This window comes from Gambusia affinis, linkage group LG03, assembly GCF_019740435.1.
Source record: "Gambusia affinis linkage group LG03, SWU_Gaff_1.0, whole genome shotgun sequence".
In the NCBI taxonomy this organism is placed as follows: domain Eukaryota; kingdom Metazoa; phylum Chordata; class Actinopteri; order Cyprinodontiformes; family Poeciliidae; genus Gambusia; species Gambusia affinis.
Genome location: NC_057870.1, coordinates 31,439,818 through 31,465,314, shown reverse-complemented (window position 1 = coordinate 31,465,314; position 25,497 = coordinate 31,439,818). Strand labels below are relative to the sequence as shown.

The following is a 25,497-nucleotide window of genomic DNA, read 5'->3' as shown; positions in this document are numbered from 1 at the left end:
TAATTTTATTGTTTTCCATATTCCTCAAAGACATCTTTATTTATATAAACCCACTTTAACAGTTTAAAATAAAACTAAAGTTATAGGCTGCAAATACAAAAGAAGAGAAATAAAATGAACAAAAGAACTAAATTAGTTCCTATAGACTGAATCTGTTAATTATCTGAAATTATAATCCTGATACATCTTTTTATAAGAAATAGGAGTTACATTTTCTCTAAAGTCATAATAATTATTGAACTTTCTTGAGCTGAAACATCTGAATTTCACATTAGTTCTTTCTGGATTTGAATTGTGTTTTTTAAACTGATTTTTTCATGGTTTTCTATTATAACTGTATTTATATCACATCAATCATTCACTGGACAATACAAGCAGTTGTACACAAAGTAAAAGAAAAAACTATTAAAAAATACAAAATTACTTTGAAACACATTGTATAAAAAGAAACAAATTTAAAAATGTAATTTCTTAAATCTCAGACTTTGTTATTGAGTCAACATCTGTAAATAACATGGAGCTGCTGTAAGGAAACGTTTAGATCTGATTTAAAGGAAGCAACAGTTTCTAAGCATCTCAGGTTTTCAGGGAGTTTGTTCCAGAGTCCAAGAGAAAAGAGACTAAATGCTTCTTGAGTGTTTTTCTGATGAGCTGCAGGGATCTGATTGATTTGTATTGAATCGGCATTATTCCAATAATCTAAACTGCTGAAAATAAAGTCATGCTTCAGTTTTTCTCCAACCCATTTCAACAAGCAACATTTTATTCTGGGAAAAAATGAGATAATGGTGAGTTGATATAGCAACACGTTTTATGTGGTTGTCAAACTTTAAATCCGTGTCCAAAGTTAAATCCAGATCATTTCTGTGATCTGGTTCACTGATTCTGGTTTCTGTAAGGAGTTAGAGGAAATCCTAACCCAACAGTCTGTCTTGTTCTGGAGACGCTGCCTCAGTGAGGGAAATCCACTGTGGTCATTTGGTGAAAACATTTAGGATGTTGTGTTGGTAAGACTTGTTTTGACAGGGTGTGTATAAAACTGACATGATACTGTGATAAACATAAACCTGTTAGGATCAGGAAGGAGTCTTTATCAATGTCTCTGACTGTTGTTATAAAGTGCAACTTGGTAAATAATAATGAATAATTGACATTATTTATTTCAGGTAAAAGGAAATAAGGAACCTGAAATAAAGAGGAACAAGTAGGGCTAATAATAAAGATTTCATTATGTTTTATTACTCTGTCAAATTATTTAATAACAGAGTCAGTAACACTCTGTTAACGTAGGGGGTTAATGTTGGTAGGGGAAAATATTAATGACTGTTGTTAAAGCTTTTGAGTGTAATAACACTTAATGACATCTGTAAGTTGAATCTGTTTAAGAGAAAATATTCATCACACAAATATAATAATCTGTGTCATTTACAAATTTGCACTTTGTGACAACAGTCAGACATTCATACAGACTCCTTCATGTTTATGACAGTAAACATGTCATGTCCGTTTTATACACAATACAAATAATTTGTTACTGTTGTTTCTTTAGCACACAACTAAATGGTGGAACATTTTGTAGTGCCACTGAGGATCAGATGGATGTTAATAGATACTTCAGGAAACCCATAATTGATTTTCAACTGATCAACTGATACAGAGTAATTCCTGTTTACCAAAGATGATCTGAAACAGTTTAAATCCAATTTTACTTTCAAACTGGATGTTTTGGATGCAAACAAGAAAAAATACTTTTCATTCCTACCAACAAAAACATAAACATGTAAAGTTTGATTTGGTCAGACAAGATTAAGGTTGATAACAAAATAAAGGATAAATTTACAGAAATCATCTCATTGTAACTGTAAAAAATAAGCAGAGGATCAGTGAGACCACAGACTTTAATCTCTTCCAGAGGAACCAGGATGAAAACATCTGGATCTGGAATAAACAGGAGAACTGGAACCTCAACACGTTCACCTCCACATCAGTGGCTCTCGTCCTTTTAGAGACTGATGGACTTTAGTTTTGATGAGTTTAACAGTCTGGAGTTCAGGAATCAGAGGATGACACACTTACTTTGGTATTTCTTTTTCAGATCTTCTACTTGTGTGTCATGTTTTTTCTTTAACTCTTCTTCATCATGTTTTCTCTTTAAATCTTCTATTTCTGCTGTCAGATATTTTTCTTTGTGCTGAGACAGATCCACTAACGCCTTATGTTCTCTACCATGTTTATTCTTTGCCTCTTCCATTTGTGTTAAATGTTTCTGTTTCAGTTCCAGTATTTCCTCCATGTGTTTTTCCACCAGAGCTGTAAAATCCTGGGTGTATTTCTGCCTGAACTCATTGAATTCTTCAGCCTTTTTTCTGGCTTCTTCTTCATATTTAGTTTTTATGGCTTCCAGTTTTTTCTCATAACTTTCCTCTAATTCTTTTCTCTCTTTCTCTTCTCGTTCCTTTCTGATGCGATCTTCTTCTTTAGTTTTTATCCGATCCTTTTCTCTTTCAAGCTCATATTCCTCTTGAAGTTTTCTGAGTTTTTCTTGCTCCTCCAAACGTCTCTTTTCATTTTCCTGATGCCGTTTTTCCCACCATTCATTTCTTTCCTTCTCCCAGTTTTCCCGCTCCTTTCGTATTGTTTCTTTGCTCTCCTTCAGCTCTTGATCAGTACTTTCCTTTTTCTCTTCTTCTGATTTAATTTTCTTCTCAAGATCTGCAAGTTTTTCTTCCCACTCCTTTTCCTCTTGCCTCTTTCTGATGTTGTCTTCTTCTTCTCTGATTTCTTGTTCTTTCTTTCTCTGTTCTCGCTCCTTATTTATATTTTCCATCATATCGTTAAGCTGTTTTTCTCTCAGTTTTCTCTCTGTTTCCATTTCTGCTCTTTGCTCCTCCATCTTTTTTTCCATTGCTTGTATTTTTTCCTTATGTTTTTGTTCCAGCTCTTTTTTCTTTTGCTGCAGCTCTTCTTCCTTCTGTTTCAGGATTCTCTCCGCCTCCATTTTTATTGCTGACTCAGCTTCCTGGAACATGTCGTTGGTGTAACACCCTCCACCGTTTTCTCTGACCATTGAGTCAATCTTCCTCAGCAGCTCTCTAACCTGGGAGCGATCCTGTGGGGTTTTATTGTTAAATATGTGGCATCTTCCCCCACAGTCCCGGATCAGTTTTTTGACAAAGTCATCACAATCGTTTTCAATGTAGCTCTCAAAACTTTGCTCCATTAAATCATCTTTTCTGGTGAACGTAATGATGATGAAATTTTGTGAATTCTTGCCAAAGTATTTCTTGATCAGATCCACAGTTTCTTGTTCCTCGTTAGTAAACCGTCCGATCTGCAGGACCAGCAGGATCACATGGGGTCCAGGAGCCAACATGTTGATGCAGGTCACCAGTTCCTGTCCCACTTCACAGTTGGACAAAGTCGTATCAAACAAACCAGGCGTGTCGACAACAACAACAGGCCGACCGTCAACTTCTCCTTTTGCTTTCTCACAAAACTTGGTGACCGACTTTCCACTGGCTTTAGATGTAAAATGTGTTTCACCCAAAATGGTGTTTCCAGTTGCACTCTTTCCACTGCCAGTTTTCCCAATTAACACAATCCTGATGCATTCCTTACTCAACTCTCCAGGATCGTTTCCCATTTCATTCTTCTTCTTGATCTTCTGCAGTTCAGTTTTAAGCTCAGCATTAAACCTTTCCTGTTCTACAATCCTTTCCATCTGAGCTCTGGTGAACATATCTTTTGTATAATCTTTGGACCTAAAAAAGCTCTGATGTTCTACCATCTCCATCAGTTCACTGACCTGCCGTCTGTCTCTGATGTTCAGAACAAAATATCTTCCTCTACAGATCTGGATGAGATCCTGGATGTCTCCACTCTCCTTTATAAAGTTATCAACAGCTGGATGTTCAGGATCGAACTCTGTGGTGAAGAGGATGATGGTGAAGTCATTGACTCTAGAGCTGAATGTGTCCTGGATGGTGTGTAACTCTCCCTTGTCTTCATCAGTGAGGGGACCCACAGGTAGGACCAGGATGAAGGCGTGGACACCCTCAGGATCACAGAGGGAGACACACCTGAAGGATTCCTCCATCACTTCCTGCTCAGATTTTCCGTACAGTGAAGGCATCTCCACCAGAGAAACCCAACGTCCAAACGCCTCTCCTTCGTTCCTGACACACTCTGAAATCTTGGAGACTGACTGAAGCTCTCTCTGACCTAGAATGACCTTGGCTGCTGTTGTCTTCCCTGCTCCTCTCCTCCCAAACAGAACCAGGTTCAGATGAGTTTTCATCTCTTTAGGTCGAGTTTTGCTGGAGTATTCTGAGAATGTGAGAAATGTTTCTCCATTTCTGTCCACAATGTTTTGGATGTTCTGCATTAATACTTCATGATCTTCTTTAAACATATTGTAGTGTCTTCCACCACATTCTTCCAGAAGTTGGTTAACAGTGGGGTTCATTTCTTCATGATGTGTTAAGACAACCATGGAGTGTTTGAAAGGACCTTGATGAAACCAATTCAAGACAAACTGAAGTGTTTTTCGATTCTTCTCAGTGAAATCTGAAGGCTTCACTAACAGCAGCAGAACATTTGGTCCAGGAAGGCAAAGTGTCACACAACTCTGCATTTCTTCTATTAAAGCCTCCACTGAGAGACTGAAGATGTCGGGAACTTTTACAATCTTCACTGAGGTTTTTTTCCATTCTCCACGAGCCACCTCACTGTGCTTGGAAGGGTTAAGTTTGGAAAATTTGGTTTTTTTATTCAAGATGGTGCTGCAGAGGGATTTCTTCTTGTCCTCGCTTTTTCCAAACATTACAATCCTGAAGCCATCTGAAAAAAAGAAATATATGTATATTTGACTCATGCAAACTCAATAAAAACTTTACATTTAAATTTGCACCATGCTGTTTTATACTCTCAAAACATCTGAGGGGAAAATGTATGCATACCAAAAAACAAATATTTTGTTTTTTTAAAACAAAATGTTTTGTTGTTTTAAATTACTTTGACTTGATCAAAATGTTACTGTGTTTTATCTGCACTCCATTAACTGGAATGCAAAGAGAACATCTTCTGATCTGAATCACTAACCTGAACATGTCACCACAAAAAGGAAACAAGCTAGCACTAGCAAAGGTGGTCCCAAGCCCCCCTCACCTTTCATAAAGTTGTTGACTAGGAAGGGGGCGAGCGGTTGATTGATTATAGTTTGCATTGGGAATTGTTGACATTCAGATCGTCCATTGTTAACCCTGTGTTGGTTGGCAGTGTTGAGAATAAATAATTCTGTGTTTTCTTTCTATCTCTGTTAGCTAGTTGCTAAGCTAAAGCTAAAAAAAATGACATGTTAGGTAGGGTGACCAAACATCTGTATTTCACGTCCTGTCCCGGGATATTTTTAGAAAGTGAGGAAATGTCCTGTTTTTTGCAGGACCCGGTCCAACGTGTCGCAGTTTCAATGAACCCCCCCGTGGGGGGGTGGTGGAGAGAAACTGCACAAAGTGTTTTCTCCTCCTTGGGATTCCTGGAGGAGCTGGAAGAAGAGACTGGAGAGGGAAGACTGGGCCTCCCTTCTGAAGCTGCTACCTCCGCGACCCGACCCGGATAAGAGGAAGAAGATGGATGGATGGATGGATGGATGGTGGCTTTGGACTTTCCTTTAGTGAGTATAAAATAATGACCCTGGGACTTGAATCTAAGTCACTAAAAATAATGTAGCTGTTAGCAAGTGCACGTTATTTTAGAAAGAGGGCTACTGTTAACAGAAGTGGTTATTGAAGCTATGCAGCTGATTGTTTCTTAACTGAAAAGGGTCGTAACTTCTGGATTGGAAGTAGTTAGAGCTAGACGAGTCTCTTTCAACACCAATTTGAATAGATTGTCTCTTGTAGACCTTTTTTAGGGTAAGACCCAGGTCTTAGAGATTTTCCGGACCTGTTAGATAGAGAACTGGTCAGTAGTCAGCCCTGAGGAGTTGTGAGGTGAGGGCGGGGCTGGCTATTGCTTAATAATGTGACAGTCCCCTCCTATCCAGTAGGGGTAGTGCTGGTTTTGTTTCCTCCAAGCAGGTGGGAGTAGGACGGAAGTACACCTTGGACCAGGGGGATTTTTCTCCTTTCATTTCTGATGGCCATGTGTCCATAGTGGGGAGTGATGCTACAGTGCCGGTAAAAATTTTGAGGGATACTGGGGCTTTTAATTCATATATTGTGAGCTCTGTATTACCCTTTTCTGAGGAAACCAACACTGGAGATCATGTTTTAATGCGGGGAATGGGACTTTTGGTGGAACCAGTTCCACTGCATAAACTGATATTGACTTGTGGATTGGTTCAGGGAGAGGTTATTATGGGGGTGCGCCCTGCACTTCCTCTTGAGGGAGTGGATGTAATCTTGGGCAATGATCTTGCTGGTGGACAGGTGTGGACTGATAATCTGCTGCCTGCACCTATAGTAACTTCTTCCCCTGTGTTAGGGAAGTTGGATGAGAGTGCTCAGTGCTTCCCTGGGGTTTTTACAGCTTGTGCAGTGACACGAGCTATGCGTCGGGCTGAGTCTGCATCTGTCCCTGACCAGGAAGGTGGGGGAGCAGAGGAAGGTGAGTTCTTCTCTGTATATGTCCCTGATTCTCTTTTATCTGTTTCTCATAGTGACCTGATGGCGGAGCAGAGAGCAGATTCTTCTCTTCGTCATCTGTTTGATCAGGTTGTCACTGAGGAAGAGAGTGTGGCTAGAGGGTATGTGTTGAAGGATGGATTGTTGGTACGGAAATGGGTGGTACATGGGGAAGATTTTGTTGGTGGTCCACTCTGGCAGACTGTTGTTCCCTCTAAGTTTCGCAGTGAAGTGTTGCAGGCTTCCCATGATCAATCAGGGCATTTGGGGGTCCACAAAACCTATAATTATATCCTGCGTTATTTTTTTTGGCCTCGGTTAAAAAAGGATGTGTCTGAATATATCAAAACCTGCCATACTTGTCAGATGACAGGAAAGCCAAACCAGAATATTAAGCCGGTTCCCTTGTATCCAATTCCGGCAATTATGCAACCCTTTGAACATCTTATTATTGATTGTGTTGGTCCTTTGCCTCGTTCTAAAGCTGGAAGTAATTATTTGTTGACAGTAATGTGTCAGACAACAAGATATCCAGCTGCATATCCACTCCGTACTATTACTGCTAGGTCTGTGGTGAAGGCTCTGACCCAGTTTATCTCTATTTTCGGTATTCCGAAAGTTATCCAATCTGATCAAGGTTCAAATTTTTCTTCTCATTTATTTGCTCAAGTTTTGAAACTGCTCCAGGTGAAACATAATCAGGCTTCTGCATACCATGCTCAGAGTCAGGGTGCTCTCGAGAGGTTCCACCAGACCCTCAAGTCTTTGTTGCGTAGTTACTGTGTGGAGTTAAACCGGGATTGGGAGGAGGGTTTACCATGGCTTTTGTTGGCTGCTCGTGAGGTGGTGCAGGAGAGCACTGGTTTTAGCCCAAACGAGCTTGTTTTTGGACATGCAGTGCGAGGGCCACTTAAACTGTTGCATGATGCTGTGAAACCTTTACAACCCCCGATTAAGTTAATTGATTATGTCAATGGTTTTAGGCGTCGTTTGTATGTGGGGGTGGAAATGGCTAGAGAAAAGTTGACCTCTTCTCAGGAGAAAATGAAGCGCATTTATGACCGTAAGGTGGAACGTCGGTGTTTTAGTCCTGGTGATCAGGTACTTGCATTATTACCAGTTGTCAGCTCCCCCTTCCAGGCTAAATTTACAGGCCCATTTACAGTTTTGCGCAAGCTATCAGATCAAAACTATTTGCTGGCAACGCCAAAGCGGAGGAAGTCAACACAACTTTGCCATGTAAATTTATTAAAACCATACTATACTCGGGATTCACAGGTGTCTGCCAGTAAAGATGAGGAGGCACAGGTTGATGAGACTGTTTCTGTGGTTGCTACAGTGGGTTGTTTGGGTTTCTTGTCTGCCCTTCAAAACGATGAGGTAATTCCACCTAGTGAGAGTTTGTTGACTGGCAGGCTAAACAATTCTGATGCATTAAGGAATTTGGATTCTTTATTTGCACACTTGTCTCAGGAGGGGATCGCTGAGTTGACTGGTATGTTTAATGAATATCATTGTTTGTTTGGTGATGTGCCCAGTAGGACACACTTAATCCAACACGATATTGATGTAGGTGAGGCACAACCAATTCGTCAGCGTTTTTACAGGATATCTGAAGCGAAGCGGAAGGTCATGGATGAGGAGATTCGGTACATGCTTGATAATGGTATTGCTGAACCCTCTGCATCTAGCTGGGCATCACCTTGTTTGTTGGTGGAGAAGGCAGACAAAAGTTTTAGATTTTGTACTGATTACCGGAAAGTGAACATGGTTACAAAATCTGATGCTTACCCTATGCCACGTATGGAAGACTGTGTTGATCAGGTGGGTTCAGCTCAGTTTGTCAGCAAATTTGATTTATTGAAGGGTTATTGGCAAGTTCCCTTGTCTGAGAGAGCTAAAGAGATCTCTGCCTTTATAACTCCCTGTGGTCTGTTCTCTTATTCTGTAATGAGTTTCGGATTGCGAAATGCACCGGCAACATTTCAGCGTCTCATGAACATGGTTGTATCTGGGTTGGAGGGATGTGCCGTATATTTGGATGATGTGGTGGTTTTTAGTGATACGTGGAATAAACATCTGGCTCACATACGTAAGCTGTTTGAAAGGCTGGCTGAAGCACATCTGACCATTAACTTGTCAAAGTGTGAGTTTGCTAAGGCCACTGTTACCTATCTGGGTAAGGTGGTGGGGCAAGGGACTGTGCGTCCAGTGGAAGCCAAAGTAACCTCAATTTTGCAGTATCCTGTACCAACCACAAAAAAAGAACTCCAGCGGTTCCTGGGTCTCGTGGGGTACTACCGCAGTTTTTGTAAGAACTTCTCCACGGTGGTTTCTCCGTTGACAGATTTGCTGAAGGATAAGGTGAAGTACACCTGGTCAGCATCCTGTCAGAAAGCTTTTGATGATGTCAAATCTGTTCTCTGTTCTTCCCCTGTTCTGGCAGCTCCACGATTGGATCATCCTTTTGACCTGCATGTGGATGCGAGTGATGTAGGTGCAGGTGCTGTCTTATTTCAGCAAGATGATAATGGGGTTGATCGACCTGTGAGTTTCTACTCTAAGAAATTCAACCATTTTCAGGTAAACTATTCTGTCATTGAAAAAGAAACACTGGCATTAATTTGGGCCTTACAGCATTTTGAAGTATATCTAGATTCTGGCAGTGTTCCTCTGGTGGTTTATACCGATCATAACCCCCTATCATTGTTGCATTCATTGCAGTGTCCGAATCGCAGATTGATGCGATGGATGTTGTTTTTGCAGCCTTATTGCCTGGATATCCGCCATATTAGAGGCTCTGATAATATTGTGGCAGATGCTTTATCCAGGGCACCTTGTCCCTAGATTTAAAAATCATGCCTTTAATTTTCATTCCCCTTCTCTAACGGCGGTTTTCAAAGTGTGAGGCGCGCCTCCCCTGGGGGGCGCCAGAGCACTTCAGGGGAGGCGCGGTGCGAGGGAAAAAATAAACCGGAAAAGCTATCTGCTTGCTGTCTACTGATGTGAGAGAAATGTCTTTACGCACGATCGATCAACTCTGTGGATTTAGGAAAAGTTGGTACTGTGGGTGCGCGTGTGGAGCGGGATCAGTGGAAATGTTTCCTTAGAGGATGTTTTGGCCAGTGATGTCAGTAACGTTATTGACTGGCGTCAGACCACTTTTTCAGTAACGAGTAATCTAACGCGTTATTTCAAATCCAGTAGTCAGACTACAGTTACTTATCAAAATCATTTTTACGTTACTATGCGTTACTATCTTCTTTTGTAATTTAATCAGATTTCCTCTACTGCCTCTTGTCGAGTGACCGACGTCTCTATGCGACAGAAATGTAAACAATGGAGGGAGATGCGCATTTTGTCGGTGGAAAAACTGTAACTATTTTGAGTTTCTGTCGACAAGTCCGATTATTATAAGCGGCTTTGGGCTTCATTTTTTTAAAGTCGCTTGAAAATTTAACGAGTTGCTGGTTGCGCCTTTTTGGGCTCGTTTTTGAACGTGAAGTTACTCATTTGGGCTTGGAAATAAACAGAGACTCATAATAAATCCCAGAATTTGTCCGTCATTAACGTAGTCTTACTCCGTCTCTCCCTGTTCATCATTTCCCGGATGATCCGTCCCGCTGTGTCTTTGTTAATGTCAAGTTAATATATTACCTCTGAATGACGTCAAGCTTCACGTTGCGCTCCAGAAAACTGCAAACATCGAGACCAATATGAACAGTGCAATAAACGTGAAAACAGCCACGAATAAACGTGTCCGGAGTTGGCAATAATTATAATGTCAACTTAACGCCACTATAATTATTAATATTACGGTAAGTGTCGCAGCCATCTGAGCTGTGGAGCTGCAGGAGGAGATCTGTGCGCTGCGACATCAAACTCAGGGCCGTAACGCAGAATCTGGAGGCTGGGGGGAGGGGGGCTTTAAAATCCTACTTAGAGTTTTCCAGACAACAGTGGACCACACAAATTACTCACGTTTTTTGTTTTTTGTACAATCTCCTCTTCAGTTCAACCTTATCAGTGGAGACACATTGTTGATGTTACCATTATAAAATAGCTGATAATTAAGTATTGACAAAGCTCAATGTGATTTTCACAGGAGGTGGAGCGTTGTTGTTAGCACCTGCTGAAAGTAACTAAAAGGTTACTTTTAATGTAACTTAGTTACTTGCAAGTCAAGTAGTCAGTAATCTAACTAAGTTACTTTTTCAAGGAGTAATCAGTAGTCCGATTAAAGTTACTTTTTCAAAGGGGGGGGGGGGGGGGGGCGCGGCAGGCATTGTGCTCCTTGGAGGGGGGCTCACCCTTTCATACTTTGAAAACCCCTGCTCTACAAGATCCTTATAGGCTTTTCCAGTGGCTGGAGTGGGTGAGCTGTTAAGGTGGGGACTGTATGGGTGATTGTGGTAAGGCAGCAAACTTTGTTAATGTTGTTGTCTCCTGGTTAGTTAGTTGAATTGCTGTGTCTTTTTGGAGTTCCATTAGGGACTCCATTTTTATGGGGGGGAGTGTGACAGTCCCCTCCTATCCAGTAGGGGTCTGTAGTGTAGTCCACTATTTGTTTTTGTTCTTTCAGGAAGCAGGGGGATGGACTGTTGATTGAACGCACCTGGTGGCTAATAAATACTGGCATCTAGTCAGCCACCTGCGCTGCTTGGTTGGCCTCCGGACCTGACCGGAACAGGCAGCACTGCTCCACACTTCTCTCGGACTGGCTGAACAGTCCTCAAAGCGCATACTTTTTTGGGAAACAAATAAATTGTTATTTGGATCCGCTCGTCTGTCTCCCATTTTTGTCATTGCCTATGGGGGGGCGTGACAATAACAAACAGTAAGCAGCAGCTAAATGCTTGCTACTGCAATGCACCACCTATGTACACAAAGTGTTTTCCTTAGAGCTCCAGTTTCCACCTGAGTCCCAGCCTAACAGAGTGCTCCTCCTCTGCAACTCCCCTCACAGTATCACAAGACTAGTGGCAGCAGCTGTAGTTAACAAACCCCTGGTGGACTTGCTCAACAACATCCTGAATAGTCATTTTCTAAAACCGATACTATAAACAGTGGCTATCAAAAGTATTCTTCCCAATAAAACTTTTTCATATTCTGTCACGGCTGAAAGTGTTGCCCGTTCTTCTTTGCCAAACAGCTCAGTCAGATTATTTGTGAGCAGCGGTTTTCACAACTTGCCACAGATTCTGGTTTGGTTTAGGTCTGGACTTTGACTGGGCCATTCTGATGCATGAATATGTTTAGTTTTAACCCATTGTAGTCTGGTTCTATGTTCAGGCTGGTCGTCCTGCTGGAAGCTAAAGCTCCACTCCAGTCTCAAGTCTTTTCAGACTCCATCAGGTTTTCCTCCAACATTGCCCTTTTTTGGCTCCATCTATCAACTCTGACCATCTTCCCTGTCACCCCCAGAGCATGATGCTGCCAACACCATAACTGACAGTGGAATGACGTGTTCACAGTGTTAGTTCTCTGCCACTCATAGTGTTTTGCATTTTGCCCAAAAAGTTCAATATTTTTGGCCAAAATCAGAAATCTGACCAGATGTTTTTCTTCTTCCTGTTACTATGTCCAATATGGCTTCTGGTAAACAACTATCAGGACTTCTCATGGTTTTCTTTTAACAAAGGCTTTCTTGTTGCAGGCCTTGCATAAAGACCACATTAGTTCAGTAATGACTGATAGTTGTCCTGAGGATAGATTCTCCTCTGAGCTGTGGATTATTTGGTCCAGAGTCTCCATAGGTTTCATGGCTGCATATCTGATCAGTGCTCTCCTTGTTCAGCTTGGAAGTATAGTTGGACTTTGACTAGGCCTTATCTTGGTGTACCGTTGGGCCAGATTCTTTCCATTTCCTGATGATGGATTTAATAGCAATATGTTCAAAGCTTGAGAAATCTTTTTGAAACCTAAACCTGCTTTAAACTTCCCCAAAGCTTTCTCCCTGACCTGCTATACTCCTCCAAGATGCTGTTTTCTCCCCAATATTCTCTGAACCCTTTGAGGCGTCAGAGAGCAGCTGGGTCTGTACAGAGATTAGATTACACATAGCTGGACTCTAGTTAGCAATTAACTGTCATCAGGAAGCAGCATGGAGAAGCAGCATTGAGATAACATGTCAGAGAGTGGAGTGTCATAAATAGGCAAAAAGTCTATTTCATTTCAGATACAGATGTGATTTAAAGTCAAATTTCTGGACACCAACATTAAATCTAGTGCCAATGATATGCTTTGTACTAGGCGTACAAGGCTATGAGAAAATGACAATTTCACTGTCTCAAGTATATAAACCAGAAATTATAAATCAGTTGATCTCCTGCTGCTGTCTTGATATTATTCCCACAACTTTATATTGAACTATATTGCACACAGTGCATCACAAAAGTGAGTACACCCCTCACATTCCTACAGATATTTAAGTTTATCTTTTCATGGGACAACACAGATAAAATGACATTTTGACACAATGAAAAGTCGTGTCCAGCTTATATAACAGTGTAAATTTATTCTCCCCTCAAAATAACTCTATATACAACCATTAATGTCTAAACCGTCTGCAACAAAAGTAAGTGCACCCCTTAGTGGAAGTTTGTAATTTTCATGCTCTGCTTCAGTATTTTACATTCTGGAGGTCATGAAATGTAATTCCCCACCACCATGCTGCATCACTGTAGTCATCTCAAACTTCTCTTTGTTCTTCTCACCTGATTGCTGCCACACCTGCTGGAGATCATCTGAACCAAACTAATTGATCTTGGTCTCATCAGACCATCAGACCTGGTTCCAGTAATCCTTGTCCTTCGTTGACATGTCTTCAGCAAACTGTTTGCAGGTTTTCTTGTCTATAGACTTCCGGAGAGGTTTCCTTCTGGGATGACAGCCATCAGACCAAGTGGATGTAGTGTGTGGCGTTTGGTCTGAGCACTGACAGGATGACCTCTGACCTCTTCAACCTCTGCAGCAATGCTGACAGAACCCCTGCACCTGTCTTTCAAAGAAAGTTTTTGTATGTGAAGCTGAGTACATGCACTCAGCTTCTTTGGACGACCAACTGAGTGGATCCTACTCTTTAGAAAGCTGGATGATCTTGGCCAATGTGCTGCAGCTCAGTTTCAAGGTGTTAGCAATCCTCCTGCAGCCTTGGCCATCTTCATGTAGCACAATTCATCTTTTAGGATCCTCAGAGAGTTCTTAGCCATGAGGTGCCATGTTGAACCTTCAGTGACCAGTAGAGCGTGAGAGCTGTACTGCAAAACTGAACACACCTGATCCCCGAAGAATAAATTTACACTGTTATATAAGCTATACACAGATGACTTTTCATTGTGTCAAAGTGTCATTTTGTCAGAGTTGTTCCATGTAAAGATATACTTATATATATATATATATATATATATGTGGTGGATGCTCCTCCCACCACCACATCGTGTTAGTATTTTTCTTTATATTATATTTTAGTTTATGTGTTTAGGTTAGTTATTTCATTTAGATATACATTTTCTAATGGGTGCACACTTTAGTAGTGATGTTACGTGATGTGCCGAGGCTTCGAGGCGTGTGTCGAGTAATGGAGGGGGCGTTTCCGTAAAGCGCGTATCGAGGCTTGCTTCATTTAGGGGAGGAGCCGAAAACGATGACGTCCGAAGCCTCGCTGCCCGGCTGTACCACGTGACTGCTTCGGGAAGTGGCTCAGATTTTGGCGCGGGGTTTAGAAACCCCACAGGCTTCATTCAAAATGTGGGTTGTTGTAGGCGAGTTGCGGTCAGTTGAGAGAGTGGATAGAGTTTTGATAGTTTGGATTGTGGTTATTTAGTTTGAGACAGGTAGGGAGAATAAAAAATTCCCTTCTCACCCACCGCGGGTGGTGATTCTTCTTCCTCTTAGCTCGGGTCCTCTACCAGAGGCCTGGGAGCTTGAGGGTTCTGCGCAGTATCTTGGCTGTGCCTAGGACTGCACATTTCTGGACTGAGATGTCTGATGTTGTTCCTGGGATCTGTTGTAGCCACTGTTCCAGTTTGGGGGTGACTGCCCCGAGGGTCCCGATGACCACAGGCACCACTGTGGTCTTCACCTTCCAGGCCCTCTCCAGTTCCTCCCTTAGGCCCTGGTATTTCTCTAGTTTTTCATGCTCCTTTTTCCTGATGTTGCAGTCACTTGGTATTGCCACATCCACCACAACGGCTTTCCTCTGTTGTTTATCCACCACGACTATGTCTGGTTGGTTCGCCCTCACCATTTTGTCTGTCTGGATCTGGAAGTCCCACAGGATCTTAGCTCGGTCATTCTCCACTACCTTCGGGGGTGTTTCCCACTTTGATCTTGGGGGTTCCAGTCCATATTCTGCACAGATGTTTCTGTACACTATGCCTGCCACTTGGTTGTGTTGTTCCATGTATTCTTTCCCTGCCAGTATCTTGCACCCTGCTGTTATGTGTTGGACTGTCTCAGGGGCCTCCTTGCACAACCTACACCTTGGGTCTTGTCTGGTGTGGTAGATCTGGGCCTCAATTGCTCTGGTGTTTAGGGCCTGTTCCTGCCATGATGAGGGCCTCTGTGCTGTCCTTCAGTCCAGCTTTTTCCAGCCATTGGTAGGACTTTCTGATGTCAGCCACTTCGGTTATTTGCCGGTGGTACATCCCATGCAGGGGCTTGTCCTCCCATGATGGTTCCTCCGGCACCTCAGGTTCTGTTCCCCATTGTTTGAGACATTCACTGAGCACATTGTCTGTTGAGGCTTTGTCCCTGATGTATCTATGGATCTTGGATGTCTCGTCTTGGATAGTGGTTCTCACACTCACTAGTCCTCTGCCTCCTTCTTTGCGGTTCGTGTACAGTCTCAGTGTGCTGGATTTGGGGTGGAACCCTCCGTGCATTGTTAGTAGTTTCCGGGTCTTAACATCTGTGGCCTGTATCTCCTCCTTTGGCCAGCTAATTATTCCTGCAGGGTACCTGATTACTGGTAGGGCATAGCTGTTTATTGCACGGATCTTGTTCTTGCCATTGAGCTGGCTTCTCAGGACTTGTCTTATTCGTTGGAGGTATTTGGTTGTGGCTCTTTTCTTGTGATCTCATCAAGGTTGCCATTTGCTTGTGATATTCCCAGGTATTTGTAACCTTCCTCTATGTCTGCTATTGTTCCTTCTGGGAGTGAGATCCCTTCTGTGCGGATGACCTTCCCTCTCTTTGTAACCATCCGACCACACTTCTCTAGTCCGAATGACATCCCAATGTCCGTGCTGTATATCCTGGTGGTGTGGATCAGTGAGTCTATGTCTCGCTCGCTCTTGGCGTACAGCTTGATGTCATCCATGTAGAGGAGGTGGCTGATGTTGGCTCCATTCTTGAGTCGGTATCCGTAGCCAGTCTTGTTGATGATTTGGCTGAGGGGTTCAGGCCTATGCAGAACAGTAGCGGGACAGCGATCTCCTTGGTATATGCCACATTTGATGGATACTTGTGCAAGTGGCTTGCAGTTGGCTTCAAGGGTGGTCTTCCACAGCCCATTGAGTTTGCAATGAAGGTTCTCAAGGTTCTGTTGATGTTACATCTCTAAGCATTCGATGATCCAAGTGTGGCATTGTTGAGTCATAGGCTTTCTTGTAATCAATCCAAGCCGTGCACAGGTTGGTGTGTCGGGTTTTGCAGTCTCTGGCAACTGTGTGGTCTACAAGGAGTTGGTGTTTGGCTCCTCTGCTATTCACCCCGATGCCCTTCTGTGTCGTGCTCATGTATTGATCCATGTGTTTGCTTATCTTAGCCGCTATGATGCCTGACATGAGCTTCCAGGTTGTGGAGAGACAGGTTATTGGTCGGTAGTTAGATGGGACCGGGCCCTTTGTTGGATCCTTCTGGATCAGTATTGTGCGTCCTTCAGTTAACCATTCAGGGTGGTTCCCGTTCTGTAGCAGCTGTAGCAGCTATATATATATATATATATATATATATATATATATATATATATATATACATATATATATATATATATATATATAAACACTACAACTTCCCCACCCAATAGGGCAGTTTTACTTGGAAGTCATAGGAAAGCACGGGCCGCCGCACGTCGTCCATAACTCCTCGTCCTCTGAGAGAGATAGAGAGAGAGAGACAGAAACAGAGACAGAGAGACGCAGATACAGAAAGAGGGAGAGAAAAAAGACACAGGCAAAGAGAGAGAGAAAGATATATAGATCTAGAGATAGAGAGAAACAGAAAAATAAAAAATAGATATTTACAGAGAGAAAGAGATAGATACATAAAGACAGAAAAAGAGAGAGAAAGAGAGAAAAAACAGAGACAAAGAGAGAGGGAGAGAGAGATAGAGATAGAGAGAAAAAAATATATATATACACAGAGAGAGAGGGAGACACAGAGAAAGGAAAAAAGAGAAAATCCTATCCTGTCCCACAGCTATCGTATTTTTAATTTTAATTTTAATTCTAATATTAAGGATACGTGAGTTTTCACCACTTGATTTAACTTGAGTTACCTTGAACTCCAATACCATCATCACACACATCATAAGCAGATTTGCCCTGGAATAAGCAAGGTATTGATCTAAATTAATTTTTTCCCCCTTCCCCCTTTATTTATTTTTCTGGGATTAATATTTAATGTTTTTAGACTTTATTATTTCAGGACTTATAATTGGGTTATTTATTTAATTTGAGCTTTTTACTAATAATCTCACTATTATAAATAGGATTGGTTAGTTAGTTTTAAAGTTCTTAATTTTTATATTAGGATTTTTAAGGTAGCTGTGGGACAGGAAAGGATTTTTTTGTATATATATTTCTCTCTATCTCTATCTCTTTACATCTCTTTCTCTCTCTCTTTGTCTCTTTTTTTCTTCACCTTTTGTGAAGTCATTCCCAAGAGCTATAATAGACAAAAATTCAATTCATCACACGTGTTAAGATACAGCTGGTTGTGATTATACACCTGGCCAGTAGGTGGTTTTGTGTGCACATGAAGCCTCAAGAAATGAACCCTTTCTCGAACCAGTTGGCTCAAGTGGTTCAATGCCTCATGAGGCTTCATCTCACCATCACTACACTTTAGTTAATGTCTGTCTGAATGGTTTATTTACACTTGTGTTTCGTTTGAGGTGCTGCTGATTCAAAACAGCTGGAGGAGGAAACGTGGAGGAAACCATTTGTCTTGAAAGACTGAAGGAGGAGACTTGTTTCAAGTTGTTTTTAATTAGTTAATCTTGTCACTTAAACATTCACTTATTATTGTTTCTGTTAAGTAAAAGTTAGTTTTGCTTTATTTGTTTCATAGAATGCTTTAGTTAATTTTGTATTTATTTATTCTTTTGTTATGTTGTGCCTCCCTCTAGTGGTAGATTTAAGTTACTCCACCTCTATTTAAACAGCCTTTTGTTCTTTGTTAGGAAGGTCAGTTTTGTTTGTGTTCAGTTAGAGTTCAGTTGGTTTCAGTTAAATTGGGCCCAAGATTGTTATTTATTCTTTGATTTATTTTTGCATTGAATTTTTATGTTTTGTTTGCTATTTTGGAAAAATTAAATTGAAATTTTTTCTAATTTGAACTCTTTTTGTCCTCGTTTGAGTCGGGTCCATCACAATATATATATTATAGCAACTGAAGGCAACATAGTTATGTGATTCTGTTATGATATGACACTATATGCCTAGAAAATGCACAAGGAGGGCTTTAAAGGACTGTAAAATTATTTTCTCAGTAACTTCTGAATAAATGACTGAGTCTCCATAACTTACCGTTATTTGTTGTAGGTGAGGAAATTGTACTGACTTCCTCTTTTCTGACATCTACTTCAGTAATCTTTTGTGCACAGCTCAGGTATCCGTTGTTTTCTTTCACAATTTGATCTAAACGTGTTAACAGCTCAGGAGGTTTCAGGTTCTTCAGCTGCAAGTGTCTGTCCTGACATTTAACAACCATCTCATTTAAGAGTAGATCAGGTGAATCATCATCTCTCTCCTCTCTGGGAGTGGAAATCAGAAGCATTGAATGATTAAATGATCGATCACTAATTCTTGTCAGGAACCTGCAGAGTTTCCATTTCTGTTCTTCAGTGAAGCTTTCAGGCTGCAGAACCAGCAGGAACACATGAGGTCCAGGATCAGAGAGGCTCACACAGCGTTCCACGTGACCTCTGAGCTCGTCTTCAGACAGGTTGGTACCCAGGAGGTCTGGGGTGTTGATGATGGTTACTGATTTGTCTTCAAACTCGCTACTGAATTTCTCACACTGGCCCGGTGCTTTCTCAGTGATTAACTTGTTTCCTTTCAGTATGAAGTTCCCCACTGCTCTCCTCTCTGACCAGATGTTCCCCAGCAGAACAACCCGAAGCTCTGAAACTGACAAAAACAGAAGGAATAGATGAATAATACTTAAATCATCTGTTAGAGTTTTTATGACTGCAGCATTAGTAACTGATCATTTGTGGACCACAGATGATCAAAACCAAACAAGCATCAACATTATGACACTTTAACATTTCATGTGTTTTTCTTCCACCTGCAGTGGAAAAGAGCCAAACCCTCAGATTCTGAATCCTGATCCCGTTAAACCCAGAGCTCACTTAGTATCACATAAAGACATGGAGAGAAACAAATCCTCATCCGTTGTAATCTTTTATATTTACTTATAATTTTCACATTATGGTGGTGCTTCCAACAAATAAGAGCTACTGAATTTTAATATTCATGTTTACCCAGAGCAATAAAATTAGGACAACAAGTTTAAACAAAGTTTAACATCAAAAGTAGAATTTAGTAGATAAAATATATTAGGACATACCATAATAATTAAATAAGATGTTATGGATGACAGGTGGACTATTAAGGAGAATTAATCCAGATTAAAAACAAAAATACAGAATATCACAGTCTGAGAAAATGGTTTAAATTCAGTTCTGAACTTGAGAAATAATAAAGTATTTTAATGAAATAAGAAAACTCATTTCAGGCCTGATATATGGCTTATGTATGGGGAAATATTTCTGCTATAATCCAGCAGCTCACATGATCAATCTGAAAGCAGATTGAAAATATCTTTCTTCTAATAACCTGTAATTATTGTAGTCAAAACTTCTCCTTGTGCTCAGACTGTCTCTGCTCTGACTTTCTGCTGAGGTTTTCAGTGTTAGAGAGGAAAAGCATTACAGAGCCGAGGAATTTGGAGGACAAGTCAGTCAGGATCAGAGCTGGAGCTGCTCTTCTTCAGTCTCTGTTTCACAGCTTCACAATGTTGGTGTTTAACTATGCTGTAAAGATGTTATAAGTCAATGACACACTGAAAATCTGTTTTTTATGAATGTGAAGGAATCAGGGATGATCAGTTTTCTTCAACACCGGCTACATAGAGAACACTGACAAAACACGACCATGAATCCTTTTGGTCCACTGTGTGATAAAAGTTTCCTGCCATTTTTCAATATGTGTTCTTGCGTTCTTGTGAAACGTCACAGACAGCAGTGCAAGTACTGTCAAGTACACCTGGCTGCAGCAAACAGAAAGGACCCACAATGCAATGCACCTCCAGCAGCGGTAAATAGAAGGTGACATCGCTCTTTTATCACTATTATTTTGTCTCAAAAAGTAGTTTTAATGTTTTTAGGTGAGAAAGTAGACCTTACAGCTTCATCTGTCCACTCAGTTCATTCATAATATTCATATTATTTAAACCCAGCAAGCTACAGAAAAGGAAAATAAAAGTAAGTTTCCTGTGAATAACAAATTTTACATCCAGTCCCTAAAATCAGTTCTGAGATTAATGTCTGAACTCACAGTCTGGTCGTATGAAATCCGGGCTGCGGCTGCGATGCTCAGTTTTAACATCAGCTCCTACAATAAGAAAACAGCAGAGTTTATGAAAACATCACAAAAAGTCCAGACTAAATAGAGTTGATCATTTGTGTATTTTGTTGTGCAACAATCTGGTGTTTGCATTGTACTGATAAAGTCTTACCAGATTGATCGTCTGCAGATGCCATTTTATACAGACATGAATCACCTGGAAGAAAGAAAAAAACATTTTAATTTACTTTATTAACTTTTTCATTATTGTAAAAAAGCTTTTGTCAATAAATTCTTTGTTTTATTGCACCTTGAATCTCTAAAGGTTTTCTAAATTTCAAACAATTAGTAAATGTTAAAGAAAAACTTATATAAATATTTAAATTGACAGACCTTATTATTAAACATTAAGCTGCTCAGTAAAAATGGAAATAGTAATTATGAAGCTGTGTTACAGCTGAATGGATCATTATGATGATAATTATTGTTGTGTCAACATCAACAGAGGCAGAAGCTCTGAATAAAAATACAAAACAGCAATATGCATACAAAATATAGATTACCATTAATATAATAAAAAGAGGTTGTGTTTGTTTGTGTCTCTGTTTTTATTTTTATCACTTTGGAAAGATCATTTATCCAACAAACAATATATTCTGGATGCTTTGCTCCTTATGGGGCCCAAACTCCCATTTAGGGTCAGACTACAGATATTAATAAAAATAAATGAAAGTTGATGTAATGTGTGTTCTTGTAAATACTGCAACATAAACTGTTAACCAACAAACAGGTCATTTTGGAGCTGGAGGACCTTTAGCTCATCCTCATTTTTACCAGTTTTACAGGTTTAGCAGAAAGGTGTGAATTAAGTTTTGGTTAAAGTTATGAATTAACTGGTAATGTTTAGAATTGATAAAATGTCTGGGTTAGTCATAACTGCAGTTATTAAAATTGTTATAAATTGATGGTGGTGAGGATTGATACGGCTGGATCCAGGTTGAAGGGAAAGTGATGATTTTAATGGACAAGAAAACAGAAATCCAGTCAGTGCAGCTGAACGAAGAGGCCAAGACACTGAAACAAACTGTAGACAATGAGACACGACTAACGACTAGGACCTGACTGGGAACAGGGGACAGAAGGAGTTAAATAGACCAGGAGATAAACCAGAGAAACAAGAGACAGCTGGGATCAATCAGGGAAGGAAAACGACATGGAGACAAAACTAACCAGAAACACAGAAATAAATGGAAGTCGATACAAAATCCTCAGGTTAATGGTAGAAAGGTGTGTTTGTGCTTCCATGCAAACTTTCCTTCAATCTGTGGTCTTGAACATTTGGGAAACTTTTGATTATTTATCTTTAAGATTTATTAAATACATATGAAGAAAAAAACAAAAAAGAATAAATTCCTCAAAGATCTAAAAAGAATCTGGTGACATTGAACACAATTAATAATCATTTTTGTTTTTATAAAAGTTCTTTAAGTCTCATATTTACATGAACTCATGAAAACAGCAATAACCCAAAACACAAATAACAGTGATAAACTAAACACCAATTCAGTTTCATTTTAATGTGACATGTTAAAGGAAGTTCAGTTTTTGTTCCACTCCTTTTAAGTTTAATATTTCATAATGTTGTGTCATCTACATCAGGGGCCTCATGTATGAAGCAGCCTGCGCACAGAAAATGTGCTGCACCATATTTTACACACGTCGGCATGTATAACATTAACTTTGCATCATAGTTTGTGTAAATATACACACACATTTTCACTGGTGTGGAAATATGTAACAACCAGGCAAACCTTTTCTGGACAATATCAAACTATAAAGAGTCAAAACTCATAAATAAACTGAAATCTGACAACATTCAATGTTATTTAGACCAAGAATCATCAAACCCGATGTTTATCACGATTCTAATATTTTATTGTTTAAACTTAAACGATGAAACTGAACCACATTTATTTTCATACAATAAGCTAACACACACACACACACACGCACACACACACACACACACACACACACAGAAGCATGTCTGTTTTCAGATTAATTCAGCTGCTTTGAATGAGAAGAAAAGTTTCACAACCTAAAGCAGGTTGATTCCAGACACTGTTGGTCAGGAGAAAACAACTGAAATTAGACGAAGAGATTTAACCTCTTTATTACTGTTAAAAATGATCAAAGTTGTATCAAATTGTTTTTGTTCAGTTTATTTCTTATTTAAAACAACTATATTATATCTGCTATAATTGTTTGCTGCCAGAATGTTTTGAATGAATCAAATGGTTGTTATATTTGAACGTTTATAAGAATGAAAAATGAAAGAAACTTTTCTGTATTTTTGATAATAAAAATAATAAATCTAATCTGCAAGATTACACAATTTAAAACAATTTAAATAAATCACCACAGCAGTTTTTCGTTGCCAGACTCACCAGCAGCAGAACCCAAATGAGCGTCTCTCATTGGTCCGATGCTCCGCTGGTCGACGATTAAATGCTTCTCATTGTTGATCTCTACAAAGTTCCTAAGTGACCTCAGCGTCTCCAGAATGTCACCATGTCCAACAATGAGAGAGTTAAATCTGCATCTCCTGATCAGTTCTTCTAAAGGCTCGTTTGAGTTTGTTTCCTTCGGCGTAGATTTCGACATTAGAACCACTGAATGACCAAATGCTTGATCACTAAACAGTTCTAGGACTTGGCAGAACTTCTTCTTCTGCTCATTTGTGAAGCTTTCAGGTTGTACAACCAGCAAGAACAAGTGAGGTCCAGGATCAGAGAGGCTCACACAATGTTCCACTTGTTCTTTAAGTTTGTCTTGAGGAATCTTCTGATGAAGCAGATCTGGGGTGTTGATGACAACAACGTTTGTCTTCTGGATCATTTCATGGACTCTCATGGAAGAGTTTGGTTGCTCTTCAGTGTTGAAGGCAGATACTCCCAGAATTGAGTTTGCAATTCGACTCTTTTCTGACCAGCTCTCCCCCAAGAGGATAAGCCTTAATTCTGCTACTGTAAAGAAAATACATAAAAATAACTGCAATAGACTGAAAATGAAATATCATGCATGCATGACAACCTGGAGTTTTCCCAAACTTACTGCTGGGTGGCAGGATGTCTATACTTCTTCTCCTCTTTAATTTGGGTTTTCTTTCTGGAACAGTAAGAGTATTTAAAAAATATTATATTTTGTTTAGTAGTTTTCCAGTATTTGACTTTTTAAAGGATCATGGAATAAAGATTAGTAAATGATGGGAACATCCCACTACAGCACAAGGAAATCATGTAGGGCAGCAGTAGGACCAACTAATCTGGTGGTAAAACAGAAAACCATCATAATTTGACATCTTTTATTCCCTCTTATAAAACTCAAGTACAGGAGTGTAAAACGGTACTTTTGTTATCTAAGCAGGAGGACTTTGATTCAGACTCTGATCAGGAGGAAGTGTTGCAGTCACAAGAAAATAAAATCTGCATGAATTCAACCGGGGAAGTCGGAGTTGGGATTAACGCCCCCTCCCCCCATGAACAGCATTCCAGCCAAAACTGTTGGAAAACTCAGGAATCTCTACAGCAGCAGTGGTCGTGGTTTCCTGTACCGCCATGCAAACACAACGTTTAATCTTTTCTGTTTGGAGCTGCAGACGTTACTTTGAACACTGATTACAGTAAAGGGTTAAATTCTACCTCAGCAGCTTAACGCCGCCATAAAATGTCATAACTTATTATAAATATTTTACTAGTGAGGAGTGGCAGAGGTCAAGGTTTGCTTGGTTCAGAGTCAACACTTGAAATTAGCATAATTACAATATGGTGAAGTTTCTTGGTTTGTTTTTGTCTCTAAGACAATTTTAGTTTACTGCAGAAATGTTTGAACTCGTCTCACAAGAGGAAATACACAAAAACAAACTTTACTTCAATTGAGACAAATTATAGGAAGAATCTTAAATGGTCCCCAAATAAAAAGGGAGTTTGTCAGAAGAATATAACATTTCTGTAACGTTACTGCTATTGAAATTAAACAAGTAGCACATTATGAATATTGTCAGTTTAGTGTTTTGACTCACCAGATGCTCCTGTTGCCATGGTGTCACGTCACAGGGGGGGTGGGGGGGGTGGGGGGGGGTCGTCTATCTCCAGCAGTGATTGGAAGAAGATGCAAGTTCTTGTGCTTCAATAACATCAATAAATATGGTTATTGTTAGACAAAGGTCTCGTATCTGAAAGAAATGTACTTTTCAGTGAATAAACCCAAACTGCAGTTCACTAAATGTTTATTCATATTGCTTAGACTAATGATGCATTGTGTTTTAACACTTTCTAATGATTCCCAGGTTTACCAAGAGAACAACTGTTAATTTTCAAAAGAAAATAAGAACCAATAAAATGAAGATACAGTTTTGTTTCAATCCATTGACAAAAATCCTCATTTGCTACCAGATTACCAATTATGAATGTTAGCTGTAAATGTTAAAGAGTAAAATAATCACAGTTATTTTACTCTTTATTACTAATTTAATGTAATTTCTCTATACTTACAAAAAGCTAATTTGGCTACATTTCATCTTCCTCTTGTTGCTCTTTTCACTGTGGCTCAAATATAATATTATGTCCATGTGAACTTTGGACCTCATCTGAATCAAAAGGACAAAACTGATTTCTTATTGGATCCACACTCAGATTCTGTCAACAACACATTGAATTAATTCATTAATGTAACTCACTGGATCTCCAACGTTTGGAGACAGAAGAGACACAAGGTGTTTGTGCAGAAGACATGAAGTCAACTAGTTTATCAAAGCTTCACTTTACATGCTGACTGTTTCGATCATATTTCAAAAGGTTTGGATTAATTTTACCAACCTGACATGTTGGATAGTTGCTGCATCATTGAATCTTTGTGCTTCCAAACAAACATCTTGACGCTGAAATAAAACCTTACCGTTCTCCTCTCTGTTCTTCTCTCTGTTCTCCTCTCTGTTCTCTCTGTTCTCCTCTCTGCTCTCCTCTCTGTTCTCTCTGTTCTCTCTGTTCTCCACCCGGCTCAGTGGGAGGGACACCAGG

At 40.0% G+C, this 25,497-nt stretch overlaps 1 protein-coding gene across 1 annotated transcript; it reads right to left on the bottom strand.

Annotated features, from left to right (window-relative positions):
- Window positions 1–92: 92 nt before the first annotated feature.
- Window positions 93–23,730, bottom strand: LOC122828550. Its single transcript, XM_044112183.1, has 6 exons — window positions 23,534–23,730; window positions 22,867–23,445; window positions 20,592–20,636; window positions 20,411–20,467; window positions 18,377–18,979; window positions 93–4,839 (listed from the first exon to the last, which is right to left on the bottom strand). Exons 2-6 carry the CDS (start codon window positions 23,330–23,332, stop codon window positions 2,057–2,059), a joined length of 3,954 nt encoding a protein of 1,317 aa, XP_043968118.1. The 5' UTR covers window positions 23,333–23,445; window positions 23,534–23,730; the 3' UTR covers window positions 93–2,056.
- Window positions 23,731–25,497: the final 1,767 nt, after the last annotated feature.